This window comes from Ascidiella aspersa, chromosome 2 (genome assembly GCF_963924565.1).
Source record: "Ascidiella aspersa chromosome 2, kaAscAspe10.2, whole genome shotgun sequence".
Lineage (NCBI taxonomy): Eukaryota > Metazoa > Chordata > Ascidiacea > Phlebobranchia > Ascidiidae > Ascidiella > Ascidiella aspersa.
In genome coordinates, this window is record NC_139448.1 from 11,603,399 (window position 1) to 11,621,760 (window position 18,362).

The 18,362-nt window shown below is 38.2% G+C and overlaps 1 protein-coding gene across 1 annotated transcript; it reads right to left on the reverse strand.

Moving 5' to 3' along the window:
* On the reverse strand, nucleotides 1-17,794 carry LOC146163666 (uncharacterized). The gene is made up of 24 exons (XM_083380562.1): nucleotides 17,698-17,794; nucleotides 16,733-16,802; nucleotides 16,490-16,617; nucleotides 16,201-16,347; nucleotides 15,936-16,070; nucleotides 15,745-15,868; nucleotides 15,281-15,416; nucleotides 14,889-15,005; nucleotides 13,261-13,490; nucleotides 12,781-12,841; nucleotides 11,366-11,594; nucleotides 10,797-10,901; nucleotides 10,485-10,639; nucleotides 9,396-9,556; nucleotides 8,898-9,065; nucleotides 8,278-8,407; nucleotides 7,231-7,728; nucleotides 6,025-6,296; nucleotides 4,891-5,056; nucleotides 4,225-4,370; nucleotides 4,019-4,135; nucleotides 3,156-3,362; nucleotides 2,228-2,381; nucleotides 1-1,287 (listed from the first exon to the last, which is right to left on the reverse strand). Exons 1-24 carry the CDS (start codon nucleotides 17,713-17,715, stop codon nucleotides 1,038-1,040), a joined length of 3,924 nt encoding a protein of 1,307 aa, XP_083236688.1. The 5' UTR covers nucleotides 17,716-17,794; the 3' UTR covers nucleotides 1-1,037.
* Between the last annotated feature and the right edge of the window lie 568 nt (nucleotides 17,795-18,362).

The window sequence follows — 18,362 nt, forward strand, 5'->3', positions numbered from 1 at the left end:
ATTGAAAACAAGCAAAAATAATTCGTATAGGCACATGTAAAAATGTACACAAAGGTAGTAGGCAATAACAGAACTGCAAGCAAGTCTAAAAAACTTGCTAGTCCAAAGACAACTATATCACAGTGAAAAATAAAAACAAAATTTCAATTAAATTGATAGTAGTTGTTACGCACGTTCTAATATTTAATCTAGTAGGTAAATTACAATTCAGCCAAGGTAAGTCGAATAGGTGCTGGTTCATTAGTTCATTATAGGCAAGGACAGCGCAATAATTTTTGATCGAAATTAGTAATAAACATTTTTCGACTTTAAATCACATTCGACCATGGAGACACTACATACGTTTAAACAAGAACGGCTATAGACAACTAACTTTGCGTTCTAAATTGAGATGGGTGAGTAACCGAAATATTAAAATAACGTCACTGTCACGTAATCGTGGTCTTACTTCAACATGTAATAAATCAGTTCACACGGGAAAATGAATAAATATGGAACTAGTAGTACATCAAGGTAACGTAAACAGAACTGGTCAACGAAGCACCACTTTTTAAATGAAATACAAAAAGTATAAAAAAAACAACAAAGGTTTAGTTGCAAAAAATATATAGTTTCCAAACCAAACTAAAATCACTGCTCTACTAAGTTTTTTTCAAACTTTGCAATAGAATATAATTATATATATTATATAGAGGGTAGGCCAAAAGTATAGGCTTACAGTTATTCCACGGCGCTAGCTTGTAAGAAGAGGCAGCATTGGATGGCCACCACTCACCTGACCTGACAACAATGGATTTATTTTTGGGGGGTGTTGTAAAGAACAGGGTGTATGAGAAGAACCCCAAAACAAAAAAATTACTTTTAGACCCAAACCCAACTTTTTATAACTGTAAGCCTACTTTTGGCCTACTGTGTATATATGATATAATGGGAGATCATCGATACCAGTTATTTTACCACTGGCGGGGTAGATCTGACGAAAATTCGATTGAAAATAAATGACTCGAATTCCGAAAGGCAATCATTTAAATGTGGATCTACTTGTTGAGCGAACGGCTTTGCGGAACCCACTTTCTCTGGGGTTTCTTGCTGAGCTGCTTTATTTCCTTCAGGGTGGAGAAGCGGGGTCGGCTCCAGACCAGGGACCCGCCCAGGGCTGATTGGGGCAGAGCGGGTCCCTCGAAACTGCGTCGGACCGTGGCCTGGGGGAGCCGGGACATGAGGGCCTTGCTGGTGGGCCGTGACGGAAGCAAGTGAAGAGCTACGTCACTGGTCGGACTCACCGATCTGTGAACAAGAAATGTCGTCAGTTGATGGAAGTTGTTTGTTGAGCATCGAGCAGAGAGGTATTTTGGTTGTTCATTTATAAGTATAAATGTGTCCTTTTTTAACAGTTTTAGTAAACATTTGAAAAAAAAGCTAAGATTCACGCGTTTTTTACACCACCCAAACTTCTAATTAAATCGACTGCCCATGAATGAAAAAAAAAATATATTTTTATTAAATGCAAATATGTCTCTGTTTGCGTCACGCAATGTAAAATACAAATGCTGTGCAAAATTTACAGGTAACTATATACAGGTAAGTCAACAACTGTAGTGATATCCATTCATCTCTGTGTTTCAAATTTCAGGTCAACTGGCGCAAGTCGAACCCAAAAGAGCACAAAACCTTATCGTCGCCAGAAATGTCATGAACAGGCAACGGAGGACAACACCACACCCGCTGACAACAAGGCCATTGGGAATAAAACGAAAGTAAAAACATAAGGGGGTGCATCGAAGGCCCGCACAAATAAAAAATCGAGGAAAAGCATAAAAAAGGTCGCCCTTGTCCAGAACCCAGGTGGCAGTTGGAAAAGTGTACAGAACCCAGGTGGCAGTTGGAAAAGTGTCGGAAACAAGACAGAGTTCAGTGACGCTACAAAATCATCGAGCAGAGGGGTATTTCGGTTGTTCATTTATAAACGGTAATTGTAAAATACGGCCCTTTTTTATCAATTTTATTACATATTTGTAAAAAAAAGCTAAGATTGACGTGTTTTTTACACCACCCAAACCTGTAATAATTTGTGTCAGGCCATATAATATACAAATGCTGTGCAAAAATTGAAACTAAATGCAGCTAAGTCAACTGTCATGAACTTTGAATCCCAAAAGCCTAGACACACTATAGTTTCAATGACATGCAGAACCAGACACAAGCAAAGATAAGTAATCGTTTGAACCTTTTTTCGGGACTGGATTTCCTCGGTTTAGCTGGCATCATGCTCGTGCCTTCCAAATAACCCGGTAACCGTGGTGACGTAATCAGCCTGCGGTAAGCTTGCTTCTCGTGATGTACGTCACGGCCCTGGGCGAGCCAATTACTTGCAAGAAGTCCTAAAAATGCGAATGCAATGTTATGAATGTTTTGAAGTTAGAAGACTGTCTAAAACAGGGGTCGGCAACCTTTTATATATTTTTTTGGTATACGGGCATTTCTTGCCAGTTTTTATTACATCGTCGAAAATAAAAAATAAAAAAATGTTAAAAAATTTATGTTCAATATTTTTGAATACGTTTTCCGTGTTTTCGCGATGCACTTCGCAGCCTTCCAGGCGCAACGGTAACGAAGAGGTGATCTAGCATCAAAACTTAAACAAACCGGACGTAGAATGATGATTCGCGTAGAATGATGATTTCGCGTAGGTATAGTTAAAATAGTCAAAAAGTATGTGAAATAGACTCGTGTCTAATTTGTCAAATAGACGGCGGGCCCGCGGGCCGTAGGTTGCTGACCCCTGGTGTAAAACGATTAATTAAAACTACAAAAAATTAATTTGCTCAATGAGGCTACAATTGCAGCCCAATAAACCAATTATTTGATATCCAGAATATATTTTAGGTGTTTTTCAACATTTCGACGCCATTGAAAGAGCCTGTGGTTTAGACTTAAAAATTAAACAAACAGTGCATTTAAAATATGTTAAGAATCTATCCATTACCCAGAAGCGAGGTAAATTTACACGTAGGGTTCTATAAGAAATATTTATATGAAATAACAAACAATTATATGATTCCCTTACTCTCAGTTTTTGTGAAAATAATCTTACCCAAACCAAAGCTTTAGTCTGATAATGACCAACTTTTAAAAGCGCGTCAAAGAACAATTACCTCGGTTCGGATCTGGCGACTTGGACACGGTCGGCGCCTTTCCGGGTTCCGACTGGCCAGCTGGCCCAGGGCCCCGTTCCCCCTCGACCGCGAGCCTCTCTACCTGCTTCAGGGGAGTAACGCTGAGCACCTGCTGGTCGCCCTGGTGCTCGGGAGAGGTCGGTCGCTGGGGAGGGGGCGGCTTGCGTAGTCCCGTCGAGAACTTCACTATGGGATACAGGTTACAGATAGTTTTGGTTCACTACAGGCTAGAAAGGCTTTATTTGGTTTAAATGTTCATATATTTTCGCTTTCAATCGACGAACAGTACTTAAATAGATACAAGACCACTGGGCGCCTTCGCCAAACGAGGCTTTAAACAAGCAAGGAACAATCAATTAATTAGCGCATAGGACGATTCGAACCCACTACCCTCGGAACTTATACAGATAGATCGGGAGGTTTAATCTTCGCGTGAAATACGAGGCGAATGGTAGTTAAACTGCGTTGGTTCATAGCCCAGTTGTCCGGAGAAGACGATTACAAAAAATATAGAAGACCACTACAAAAATATCGTTTTGCTTTTTAACAAAGTAACATTTTCAGTTTAAAAAAGCAGCTCAAATCCAATGGAACTTCAAGTTATCGGAAATTTCTTTGACGTATTTGTCGAACCAATAACCTAGTTTGACAATACGGTCAAGTAGCATAGTGACCCCAGGCCTAAATAGGTTGATATCTGTAAACACGGTCGAAATTTAAACGATGATATACGGTTGTCGGGACATTGCCGGCTGAGGAAAACCTGTACAATGTACAGTGTACATCATTGTACTGATAAAGAAAAAAATGTTGTGTCTGAAAAAAAAGATATTTAAAAAAACCTTTTGTGGGATTGATTCCGTTCTGGTTGCTGTGGGTGCCAACTGCGGGCGCGCTAGTGACAAAACCGGCACAAGGAAAACTCTTCGGTGCCACAGTCTCACCGAACCCGACGGATCCTGCGACAAAAACACACCTAGATAAAGACACATTTTCAACCTGACAAAAAACATCGAAAAATCCACCAAGTGAATTTTGCTAGACCTACCGGACGAAGCCGACGACCTCCAGGCCTCAGTACGTCTCAGTTGGAACGACGAGGCACTTCCGGGTCTTGAATCGATGTCGCTCTCCTGGCCGCTGAACATCACGTGCTTGGAACGCGTCACAACTGCGCTATAGGGTCGCGAGGCGCTGCAGAGGACATATGAACATAAATATAGTTGGCTGTATTTTCCCTGGTTTACCGCGCTAATACAGCGGTTGAGGGCCAGTTGCGTGGCCCGCCTAAATTACGAATGTTCGGCATTGATGCAAAGCCGATCCGACTGGGAAACGGCGACCAGTTAAGATAACAGTTTATTGCCCGCTACAGAGAAGTGTTTTTTAACTTCAATATTCGTGCGGAAATGTTGTAGTGAACCCATGACTCGTTATTGCAAACCAATCGATACGTTTTTATAGGCATAGACATAAATTTAACTAAAACTAACGAATCATGCTCGAATGTCGCGTCTGTATTAAAACCAATTGGCACATGATTATGCTTAGTCTGAAATTAAGTTCAAATGGACTATTAAAAAACTACACAGGTCGACCCCATACCACTGAAGTGGGTTATTCGTCCCAGTAACCGAAATTGTAGGCATCGTTTTTGTTTTTAAACATGCTCCTCCATCGGTAAACAAAATACGTGGTATATACAACGACTCACATGGCCGACTTTTTGGGAACCGGCGTCCGAGGAACTTTGGCGCTCTGGACCCTTCTGCTGTCAGCCTTCTTCTTTGATCTGGACCCGTGATGGTCGGCGCCGGCGTGCTGACCTTTTTCCTGCTCTTTTTTGTTTATCTCAGAGCTTTTATCTTCGTGGTAGGAAACTAGCAGCAACAAATGGAAACAGGCTTAAGACGACAGACACGTCGGACAGTTTATGTTAGTCATTCTTTAGTTTAATGAGTTTTAGTTTTAAACTTTGATTCAACGAGAAATTGAGATAATCAACACCTGGTCTCTGTTGTATTTATAACTGCCACTAAATCAGGGATTTTCAAACATACCTCCCCAAAAACTATATTAAATATATTTTTTATAGTATGTTTTGGACTGTTTTAAGTAAATGTTTTCTGACCTAATGAGTCATACCATGTACGGCATATTACGCGTGTGAACTGATTTTTTTGCGATTAGCCTGAATTCATTTCACATGAGTATACCCGAGAAGAACGGGTACAGGATTATAATGACTTAAGTCAATAAAAAGTGCATATAAGTCACCGTTTAAAAATGACTTGACTTTTGTGTTGCGGGTAAAATGACTTGACTTGACTTAAGTATTTTGGACAAATTACTTACTTTGACTTCAGTAATCGCGTTAAATAACTTTGGGTTGAAATCAAGTGTTTTTTCCGTAAAACAATTTAATTGCTATATGTTTCGTTTTTGACATTTTTGTTATGTAGCTTACAAACGGCCGAGTATGCCAAATTTAATAGTTGAACGTCTTACTTTTATGTTAACAATTTAACTTGAAATTTACTTGCTCCAATTACAACTCAACTGGAACCAGACTTGGGCAATTAATAACTTCGTCTGAGACTTGGCTTGGCTTGTTATTTGTGCAAAGACTTGACCTGGAGTCGTTCCAAAATGAATTATTTGCAACACGTTTTATGATTGCTAGTTTTATGACTTCACGATAAAGCATAACCTACGAAGCCATCTTTGTTCATGCTCCTTAACTAAACCGCAAGTGCAAACAGGTGTTTAAGATAATAATAAAAGGTTACAAATTTGCGGCACGAATTTTTTCAAGCCTTATACAAATCGAGCGCTTTCTAAACCTCACCCAAAGAAAGGTCAACTTCCGGCTGTTGTGATTCCCAGTCCTCGGAACCTTCCTGGAAGTCGGTGGCGACGACGTCGGCCGACACGACCGACTCGGCCGGGTCGCCCAGCACCGGGCTTGGGATTGTAATGGTCGGCGCACTCGGTCGCCTAGCAACGTCGTCGGGCGACATGGCGCCACCATGCGGTAGTACGGCCTCTAGTTCGCGCTGACTTCCGTCTGAGTTCGCGGGAGATCCATCATGACGCGGGAGATCCAACATGTGGTCAAACCTGGTGGGAAGATAGGAATGTCGCTATTTATATACTTTAGACTTTTCTGTCTTATTCAAAGTCACTCATTTATAAGTTCTAGTTTTTGACATCATCCTCTTAATTTGAATGAATGATTCATTTTTACGTTTCAAGGCGAGGAGGACATCTCCCTATTTTTGCACATTAAGTTTTTCATTGTAACTATTTATCTGTGTAAAGGTCTTGAACAGGTTTATGTCCATGTTATTGTTAAGAAAGTTCTTCCATTACTTTTAAACACATTTTCGGTGTTTGCAAATCACGTGTGCGCGCACGCCACAAAAAAGAACTTAAAAAATATAGGTTTCATTTTGTATTAGAAATAGATTGTCTTGCAACAACATTACTTTATGCACTTAGCTCCACAGATCAAAGTGTGGATAAAATTTAAAAATAACAAACAGTTCCTAGATTGTTATAAATGAACGTATGTTGCAGTAGACCAGGGGTCAACGAACTTTTTTATAAACGGATAACTCTCAAGACTAGCGGTCTCGGCCCGGATAATTATAAAAGTTTGGAGATCGCGGGCTGCAAATAAAATTTTGCATTCACCCTATATTACCTTATTATTATAGGAAATATAAAGAAATGTTTATAAAACACTTTTCATATAAGTTTAGCTTAGTTTTGTATTCATCACACATCCCGACCAAAAATGTATATTTGAATTTAGCGTCATCTCGAAAGTGCCGGAAATAATTTAAGCGGCGGGTCGGATAAAGACCGCGGGCCGTAGTTTTGTGACTTCTAAAGTACTAAGATAAAATAGTTAACCAATGACCACTGGCTTGTGTCTATCGTTAGTAAACCGCTAACAGGCCTTTTCTCATAACCTATCAAACCGTACAACGCGAATCAGGTAATTCGATTTCGCTCGTTTCTAAACCCTATTCAGAAAAACGAATGTCACCTTTCGGATTCCAACGGGCTTGCGTCTTCCTCTTCGGCGCTACCATCCGGATCAACGCTGCCGGGCGGAGCCTCGGTACCGTATGGGACTTCCCCAGGCCAGGCGCCATCCAGGGTCATGTCGAGGACTTCTTGAGCAGTCATCCTTTCGCCTTGATAGCGATCGTCGGCCTCTTGTCTCCCATTAATAGGGTCTTCCACGGTTTCGTGCAGGTCCGTTAGGAAGGTAGGCGGTCCAATCGGTTTCGTTTCCTGGGCTGCCCGGTCAGTAGGGTAGCGGACCATGAGGCCCGTCTGCAAAACTGCCTCGGATAAGGACAGCTCCATTTTTTCGCAAAACATGGAAGACAGTGGACGCAGCGGAGGGTGGAATCCGGACGAGTCGAGGTCCGCGTTGGACTTGGATACTCGCCAACTGGACTGGCTGTCGGCCGGGGCGGTGGACGAACGGACGTGTTGTGAATTTCTCGTCGTCTTGGAGGACACAGTAGATGGTTTTCTGCGACGAGGAAGTGGCAAACGTTGTGACCAAGTTAAAAGTCAATTTTGGTTGGTCGTTACGTAACTTAGATGGATGTTTTCTACACGCAATATACTCAATTTCTTAAAGATCGATGAAAGAAAATCGCTAGCCTTTATTAGGAAATGTCCGCCGGGTAAAACCCAACATTTATTGAGTAATAGTTTACCCACCGATTGCACCATTCTATTTCTCGAATATAGTTCGTATTTTTTTTCTTAATTTATAAAATTATAACTTAGAAGGAACCATGAGCTGGTTGGCTAGTTCGCCAAGAAAAGTTACTGACCGCGCAGTAGTATTTTCGTTATAGTCAGTTCACGACATCAAAGAACGTTAAATACATATTGATTGAGAAACGAAACATTTAACTGTTTAAAATGTCCTCCAGCCTTGCGATAGATAAAAAACGCATTTAAAATTCTCTGTGTCGGTAAACTGAACGCATTTTTTGTGGAAATTAGAAAAAAATCACGCTGGTGTTTCCTGACGCCTGTATATAGACAACACACAAATGGCCTAACGTACCTGGCGGTAGGCGTGGTTGAAATTTGTTTTCGGCTGCTAAAGGGTTGAAGTGCGATCGACTCCACAACGTCACTTTCAACTGAAGGCAGCTTCTTTTGACTTTCAGCGTCTAGCTGATCGGCCTCCGCAACTGATTAGAAGCAATTTTTTTTGCATCATTATGTTCAACGTATAATTTACATGAATATTTTTAGGGTGTCATACATTTACCATCAAATGGAATAAATATACCATACAGGTTTTTAGTTAAAGATGTTACATAGTTTGATACTAAAATAACATTCAATCAAAACTGGTGCATTTATTAAATTTTTGTTTTCTTGAAATAAAAGGCTAGGTATTTAACCCAGTTAGAAAACTTAAAATATAGGTAGTTAAAAAAACAACCACACATCATATCTTACACCTCAATGCCCCTTAAAGGCAAAAAACAATAGGCCATTAAAACTGTTTCAATCGAACCATTAAAAGGTATTTACTTTGCATTTCATTCAATAATGAAGGCGTTTGTCATTTCTCACGTTCGGCTCTCGTCAAAAAAAAAACTGTCAAAACTGATTGTAGTATATCATATATTATGAATAAATTATTTTATTGTTACACTTTTTGTACAAACTGACCTGTGCCTTCAACGAGCGACTTCGGGGGCTGCAAAGTGACCCGGTCACCCACTGAACCCTTGGGCCTCCAAACCCCAGTGTTGGGTTCAAACTCCAGTAGCTTTACGTCGACATAACTGTAATGTTGTTCTATGTCACGTGCTTGAACCACGATTGAGCCGTTGGAAGCTGAAAATCATATATATTTATGATGCAATACACAAAAAAAACTTTACAGGATAAAGTTTAGACAGGTTTACATTTTATTGGAATTTTAATTTCACGAACAACAGTATAAAATATTTTGACTTTTAACACACATAAAACGAAAAAAATCAGGTAAACAACTTGCATGGACAGTCAAAGCAGTTAAAATTTTCATCACTTTATCTAAAATAAAATTGGACGAAAACTAGATAAAAACAGTCTCCTTTGAAAGAATAATACAGTCTGTTTTTCAAGGTCAACTATAAATTGAGGGCTCCCAAATGGAACTTTGTTTTACTAAATCAATTTTACCTGGCACTGAATCCATTTGCACGAGAGCGACGTGAGCTTCAGGAAGAGCAATGACCCTGGCCAGATTCTGAGCGCCCAGCAATATCTGGCTACCCAGGGTGAGTGGAGGGGGGTCCCCTAACTTCCGTCCCTCCTTCTCGATGGGGCTTGTGCAGGTGCGACTAAATATGATGTAAATGAATAGTATTAATTAAGGCAGCCTAACTATTTCCAGTTGAGGCACAGATTATTGGCGCACTTTGGTAATCACACAACACAGAACTTTCCAGTTAATCTGCGGCAAATTTAACTTTAACGGTAAATACAGCGATACCAGCGCAAAAAATCCGATTTTAAATACATTGTTGGATCGAATCATTATTCCTCAAGTTAGATAACCGGAAGAACGCTATACACGGATCTGAACTGTAGCTTTATCATCAATGCAAAAGCCGTATGTCAAACACATCCAACATCATTATAATTAAGACGTTTCGATGCGCAGCTGTATCATCATCAGTTATAGTGTGAGTAAAATACATCAAACCTCACATATAAAGGTGGAACACAATTATTACAGTTCTAAGCGCATTGATTCCACCTGTTCAACACCTGAACGTGCTAACCAATGCGCTTCGGACGTAAAATAATTGCGTTCCATGTTTTATAAGTAAGGTCGGAATATAGTATAGTAACATTAACTGATGATGATGAAGTGCGTATCGAAACTACTTAATTGGGATGATGTCGATTTATTCGACCTGTTTGGCTTTAGTATTTGTATTTAAGTTAGGTAATCTTGTTTTAATAAAACAAACATAATGTCGAAAAGGCTGTAATCTGTCTTTGATGCACTTGTGGGTAGCCGAGTCAATCAGCGAAAATGTGGCCTACATGATAAGTTAAAGGTTGGGGCATGCATAACACAAAACACCGCGTATGATTGATTAGGTTTATGTTTAATTTTAAAAAAGGGAAAAAATAAAAAATAAAAAATAAAAAAATTTTTAAATTAGGGTATACCCGACTTTATTCATCATTCCGGCTAGATCGTTAAGGGCCTATTTCGACATAAAATAGTTCCTTATACTCGTTGTTGCCAATACGAACATTTTGCCAGAAGTTAGATGTTCTCCAGACACCAACACACCCGACTTCGGTCGCTTAGGGTAGGCATAGGCTGTGTTCAGAATGAAGCGGGCTTGCTTGGTATTAGCGCTCAATCGACCAACGTCAAGATGAACCGGCTCCGAATCCAAGTCATCCTGGAGAAAAAAGTCAATTGAAAATTGCCAGCTACCTGATATAGTCTCTCAATATAACCTAAACTTTATAGGACAAAGTAGCTATATAATTTATAAATTTTTAACGATCACTTAATCGCGCAAAAAGGCCACATAAGCCTATACCTTACATTCTTACCGTTAGTTCTGTAACGATGTGTTTCTCCGAAGTGTTCTGGGCCGCGTATTGAATCCGCTTTCTTACGCTCCGGCATATTTCCCTGTAGAGAGTATTTATGTCGCCCTGAGCACAAGAAAAAACTATTTGGAAAAATATACATTTAAACCGCTCTTCTCTTTAAAGTGCCTGAATTAGGACTGCTTTAAATTTGGAACTAAACTGGTTATAACTCGTTTTTTTAAAGGTTTTCAACTTGTGGCGTTTATAACATTTGCTAAACACTTTTTACCAATTTTCTTTTAAAAATCAACTCTTCTGCAACAAGTGACACGCATAAACATTTTGATATTTACAGCTGAATAATATGTATTGTATAGTGTACAATAAAGGTGCGCGACCAACATGCTCATTTGTAATTTTAAAGGTTATTTAGCAAAATTACCACGTCCCGCAGCACACTTAGGAATCTCTCGAGGTAGACTAGAATGTCGCGTCAAACAGACAGTTTGATCACCGCTCCAAATGCAGCTATTCAGACATACGGCACACCATGTAAAATAAGTTTTGTAGCTTAATTCACCACTCACCCTGCCCAGAGATAGCTCTTCGGTGAGCTGAGCTAGCCTGGATGCCAATCGTGGATCGCCGGTGGCCACGAAGAGCAGTTTGCACACGCTCGGATCCTTAGCAGCTATGTAGTTGTAAAAGGTGGGCACTACACTCAGGAGCAGCGCCAGCTCGGAACCAAGAAGACGCTGGTGGACTTTCCAGTCGCTCTTCAGACGAGATTGGCTGTGAAGTAAACCGCCCGAACATCTGCATCGGCAAGCGCACGTACGTGGGGATATAATAATTGTAATAATGATAATACGCAATCTTAAAATGATTTATTTAAGGTTTTACTTTAATTCGCCTGGTTTTATGTTGATTTACTACAGGATATTCAAGATTCAATTTAGTTTTGTGCATCTTTGCAAACATTGAAAAAAGAGCATAAACAATAACACAGTACAGTCGAGCTGCCCCCAGGAGGCTACTTACGTATTTTGTTTAAATTGTACGCAAATTTTTTTAGAACGTTCCCGTTTTTGTAAATTTTATTAAAATCGACAATTGCACAAATATTGTGACCTGAGATAAATATACTGCCATTCAGCTCAGCAACGGTTTGCTTTCAGTAAGTACGTGTGCAGAGCTTTCTTCAATTGTCGGCCACATTAGGAGTAGTGGGAGTAGCTAACTTCACCGTAACTGATACATAAGGGAGAGCGTTTGCTTCACGGAGTAGCGGCAACACCTCGGACATTGTGTTGATTGTTATGACGGTGTTCAGTTACAAATCAAAGTGGAATTGTCATGACGTGAGCTCGCTAATCGAGGCAATGCTACAGTATTTCTATGAATAGTAAAATTCGCACCTTTTTAAATGCTTTGCATTTAAAGTTTACTTGACTGATTGTGTCTTGCAATCAATTTTTAAAACCCTGGAGTACGTAGGCTATGGTTGTATGACGACGATATAGTTTCATTGTTTGCATAAAAGCTGAAGTCAAGTCGTGAATAAATGGTATTTACGTTAGGTGTGTTCTCTGCACTCGTTACACATGAAGTATTTCTGTGGCGTCACCGAAATCTTCACGCCCTAAAACCCTTCTGCGTCCCATCGATATACTAACTGTTGTTGATCCAACATTATCCCATGTAGACTATTTTTGTTGGACCATAACACTATTTACAAATGCTGTATTGTTTTATAATAGCCTATATTTAATGCACTTTGGTTTCCTAATACTATTGTTAGCTTCTGTAAAAGTGATTTAATTAGTTTCAAATTTATCCTTTTGATAAAATGTAAGTTTGTCCAATTTACTTAAAATCATTTTTAAGCATATTGCTTTGTTTTTGTTTATTTTTTTAGCCACAAACTGCAATATTTATATATTTCGGCTCCGACAAAAATATAAACCACTTTCCTTACAAAACAAAAGTTTGAGCTACAAACCTTTGTCTGGATGGGGCTGAATGCGGCCTCGATTTAAGGACATTGCGATTTGATGGCATCCCTGAAAAATAAAATAACAATTTCCGATATCGATGTTTAAAAATAAATTTACAGTCATATTACGAATTTTTAGCTTTAACGTGTTTAAGTATTCTCTGTTGCATTAAAAAGTACAATATCAGCAAAAGTTCTTTATCAACACGATACCAACCTGAAAGCCAGCGTAAGTCATTTCCTAGGCAAGGAATTTAAACAGTTGTTAAAATGCAAAATGTAATCCTTATTAACATTAGACTGAAAAGTGGTTCATTCAGGCTCCATCGTAAAGCGTTTATAAAGAAATACATATACGACAAATCTAATTAGGAGATCCATCGAAAACCTCCTACATAAACATCGACTAATTAGGCACTTTCACCAAACAGGTAACTGATAATAACAAAAACCCACGATAATTGTACAGATCGCTATTTCTCTCACCAGCGACGTCCGCGTTAAGCCTTCTCTCGCAGCGAGAGACCAAGGCCACCAGGTGCGCCACCGCGTGGTAGAGGCAGAGGTAGAGCCGGTCGTAAAGGCCGCCGCTCGAGAAGTTGCTGTCGGGTCGCTTCAGGTCACGGTCAAGCTTACAGGCGCTAACAAGCAGACAAATTGCCTCGACACGCCAGTTGCTGTCCAGGTCAAACAAAAGCGTCGTGTCGACGCCGAACCTGGAGAACAAGGTTTGGGTTGGAATCAGGGGCATGTATTGGGCGGGTTAGGAATGGCGTTATAATACGTGCTATGGAGAGGGGCTGGTCACGTAAGTTTCTGGAAACCCCAAAGCGGGTGGCCATTGCAATAAGGTTTGGAACCACTGCTTTAGAGGTATATAGTAATAAAGACTGTTGTGCATTTCCTGGCAATTTATTCTTTATCTATTGTATTTTTTTGGTATTTCTTTAAATGATTTTTATTTATTTTTATATATAGTACAGAAGTCTGTTATTATGGTATTGAAGCTGAAACCCTATACCAAATGATGGCATCGGTCCTTTTTGAAACTAGGTAACATGCAGATTCTTTATCAAAACGATATAGGACTTTCATTTGCGGTTTTCCGACTATATATCCAATTGTGTTAAAACTAAAACAAATTGTGGCCTGTGGTCTTTGTATGTTTAAAAGCAAGCAATTTGCCAAGTCAAATCCAGCATATACGTAATTTAATATCGTATCGGAGGGCCGCACTTGTCGACCAAAGAGTAGTTGGTATCAGCATCGGAATGAAACACAAGTATGACGCATTTTTAATTTATGATCAGTAAACTAAATAAACAAATTGTTTTGGTACAAAAAGGAATTATTATTTATTTTTATCACCTTGTTGTAAAATTTAACCATAATGTGCAATGCCAAATCGCAACAACCTGACTTGCCATGTGTGGCTCCTGCCAAAAGTGTGGCATATCTACCATAAAGTAACGTAATAAAATCAGTAAAATAAAACCTAAATAAACCGCTGTGTCTAACTCAGTGGTTCTCAAAGTGGAACCGGGTAAAATTTTGGTGGGGCATGGATGTTTTTTTAGTGACAAACCGAACACATACTCCCATGACATGTAAAGTAAGTCCGGTGGGCCGGATATTTTTTGAAAGCAAAAGTTGGGCCTAGTTTCAATAAGTTTGAGAATTACTGGTCTAACTCATAAAGGTGCAATTAGCAAGAATAGTTTAGACATAGTCTTGTTTCACTTTTGAAAACTGTTTTTTTCCCACGTTTAGGAAGTTTGTTTTACCGAATTCATTTTCTTCTCGTTGCATTTATAATGAAATCAACGTCGTTAAGAGATTATGTCATGTTTTAAAACCACTGTTAACTTTGTTGTCCCAATGTTTAGTATCTAGTTCGTTTTAGCTTTTTACATAACCAGCGTCCACTCTTTTTGTTTTCTTATTAAGTAACTAGCAAGCCAGTTTTAGTCTAGTTAAAGCCAACTGCGCATGTCAATAGATACCAAAAGACTGTATTAGTAGCCAACTGCAAATTAGCACCGATTAAATCACACAGTAATTATTATTTATAATTATACAGACTAAATTCGAGGTCAACCCAAATTCCTACTCACATTAGGTTCAATTTTGCAACTGCCACTGTTTCTTTTAAGAGCTCAGTAGGGACCTTAAACTCCACAGATGCGATGAGCAGAAGCAAAAGCATGTTGCATTTCTCTTTTTCTTTATACCTTGTCATTTAATCCAAGTTTATTTCAGAACCAACATCATGCTATTTTTTACAGATACATTTGTAATAGTTAAGTAGATTTAGTAATGTTGTGAAGCACCATTAACTAAGGGTAAATCCCATTGCGTGAGTGGTAAAATCCCCTTGTAGAGGATACTTAATTAGTTCAAACCTAAGTTGTAATTGGCACTTAAAAGTTAAAAACTATTTCTAATAAGCTTAGTATAACAAAGAGAAAAAAACTTTTTTCCTATTTGTTTCAATAATAGCACCTACCGATTCACGATAAGGCTTAGGAGCCAGTCTTTTCCAACAGAATTCTGATTTAAACCACCCTTAGTGTAACTACACTTGATTTTCAAATCTGTCTGAATGTTTTGGGCCAAATATTCAATCCTACGCCGATCAGTTTCTGGGAATAAAACAAAATTTTGAAACTTTTAAACTAAGTTAAAAATTGAAAACGTACTCAGAAGCCGTTGCATAAAAAACAAAAACATATAGCTTAATAAAAAACAAATTATGACAGCTGAATTGGTGTTTATTCTTTTATTACTTAAGTGACTTCACAAAATGCCAAAATCATTCGGCAAATCACACTTTTTGGATAACAAAATTTTGAAAAAATTGAGAAATGTTCAGATTAGTGTGTGAGCTTTTGAATCTTTAACCTAAATGTATGTGTATATTGTAACAATATAAGGTTACGAGATAATTAATTATTGTTAAAAAATTCTTACCACTGTTCTGTGCTTCGTTGCAAGGAAAGCTGGCAGAAAAGCGGTAAGCACGTTCACCATGAATCGTTTTGCTTTTGTTGCTAGACTTTCGTTTAGCAAATGGATGATCAGTTAACTTGTGTCTCTGATGAAAGCAAATTAGTTAATAAAAGGCATTAGTAATTTGCTAAATACACTCTGTAATAATTTACCACTGGTCTATTCGAAAGGGCTGAGTCATGAAAGAATTGTTGAACTTGCAGTCTTTCTGCAGATGTCACAAGCCTACCATCCAACATCCAGACATTTGGCAAGCAATCAATCACATGCAATCTGTAGTATGTGTCCTGATAAAAGTTAAACATTAGGGGTACAGATTTTGACAGATGACCTTAATCAAAAAGCATTCAACTGAGTTAAACTGTAGTAGCTTATTTTTTTCAATTAAAAAGAAATACACAACACTGCTGTACAAACATTTTCCAAGCCCTGGTTTCCATGCAAATGTAGGTCAAGAATGAAAATGCTTCTTAGGTGGGAAAGTTCTTTCCAGTTTAGTAGATTGTTTGAAAGATCCAAAGAACCCAGGGCGTAGATTTTTGAAAACCCGACAAGACAGCTAATCTGTGAAATAAATATTTAACTGGTCAAAAGTAAATTTAACATAAGATTTGAATCACAATAAAACCATAAGAACAAAGAAATAAGTTTGTGAATCAAATCTATATAATGTAATATATGTGCTATATATGTCATTACTGCATACCTTGTTGTTGCTTAAATTAATTCGCCACAACTGCTTGCAACACTCAAAGTTTTCAAATTCTTCCAAGCAATTGTTGCTTAAATTTAAACTTTGTACACTTGGACAATGTTCCAAACCTTCCACAGTTCCTGAAGTCAAACATCAACATAAGTTCTTATGTTAAATACATAAATATTAGTATGAATAATTAAGTAAACAAAGAAGCCTTTTTCATCTCTTATAAAATATAGGCATTTGTCTTACCAATGCCCAATCCTGACATATCCAAGTGCATTGCCTGCGCCAACCTTCCTTGTGTTCTTCTGCATAATACCTGAAAAAAAATTTAAAAAATCATATACTATGTTTTTTGTACTTACCATATATTATTGAAATAAATATACAGACTTGACAGTGTTGTAATGACAAGTGGACTTAGGTCCCTGTTTGAAAAAAACCTGATTTGGCTCAAGTCATTGGATAAAACAACATGACTTTAAGTCATTGTGTCAAATAACTTTTGGGTTGCGATTAAGTGTTTCATTTACAAAACAATGACAAAATTGTTTTAAACATTATGCTTGATATACATTGTATATTTATTAGTTTTTAGTTAAATTTTTAGAGTTCAAAATTTGAAGTTCGCTAAACAACTATAGAATTAGTTAGCAACTAAACAGTACCTTTTTATGCACATTATTTGGTTAGAGTGTTGGTTAGTGTTTGGGTGAGGGTGGGTCAAGTATTATTATATTTATTACTTAATATTATTGCTTAACCTCCTCAAACGCTAACCCGCACCCTGACCCGTAATGTTTGTTGTGGTAGGAATGAATGTAGACCAGCAGAGAAGTTTTCCCACCAGTCTACTGAACTTTGCACTGCTATAAATGGCTTTAGCAATAAATCGTATTGTAATTTTGCAGTTTAGGTTACAGTAGTGCGAATTGCGAAATTATGTTTATGTAAACGGACAAATAGCCTCTTCCTTTTGAAATGTGCGAAACATAAAATTTTGAGGTGAAAAGGTGTGCAATCATGATTGTTTGAACACCAGAGGTTCAAAATTGTACCAAAAGTTAACCTTTTTACAAATATTGGGGACAATTTACTAATTTAGGTATGCACACAAATGGCTTTCAAAAAACCAGGGGTGTGCATCTGCAACAAAATGTAGACTGGCAGAAAAGTACTTTACTATACAGGCTGATTATTGTTTTTTTACAAACCTTTATTGTAATCTTCATTGTCCTTCATTGAATTATATCATTCTAGTTAGTTTACATCAATAGCCGAAATTACTATATTTGGAGATGTATTATCGGCCATTACGCCTTAGCACTCCCTAACACTAACAGTTGTGGTCAACTCACTTACTGGAGTCAGGTTGCAAAGCAAACCTAAACGGCGTCGGTTTGGTCCTGGCAACCTGTGCGCAGCAACGCCCACTGACGGTTAGATAAAAACTCCCCAGCATTGTTTGCAACTTAGTTTCGATAGTTTCCCTATCAGACCTCTTTCTAGCAAAATTAACCTAAAATACTTAAAAAATTACTACTTCGTCTATTGCACTACTTTTTTAATTGTAAATCACAGGCTTCGTCACAATATATGTTTTTTAGAAATGAATCAAAATTGGACGAACACATATGAAAGTCAAATGAGCAATGTTTATTTATGCTTTTATGTTTAGACTAGTTGCTTAAATAAAACAGTTATTCTTTTTTGACAATTTACCAAACTTGAAATAAATCCTAAAAAATACACAGGTAGTACGTCGTTGTAAATTTAAATATATTTAGATTATCCTATATACATCGGGGTGGGCGCAGGGAGCACGAGGCACCTTAACTGTATTTTTTTCCTTTCTTTCAAACGGAATTTCAAATTTTAT

Excerpts from the sequence above, each read along its gene's own strand:
- LOC146163666 (XM_083380562.1), bottom strand. Across the intron at positions 8,408-8,897 it reads GTCGCTCGTTGAAGGCACAG|TTGCGGAGGCCGATCAGCTA; the intron begins GTCAGTTTGTAC and ends GCTTCTAATCAG. Across the intron at positions 3,363-4,018 it reads CGGAATCAATCCCACAAAAG|TGAAGTTCTCGACGGGACTA; the intron begins GTTTTTTTAAAT and ends TGTATCCCATAG.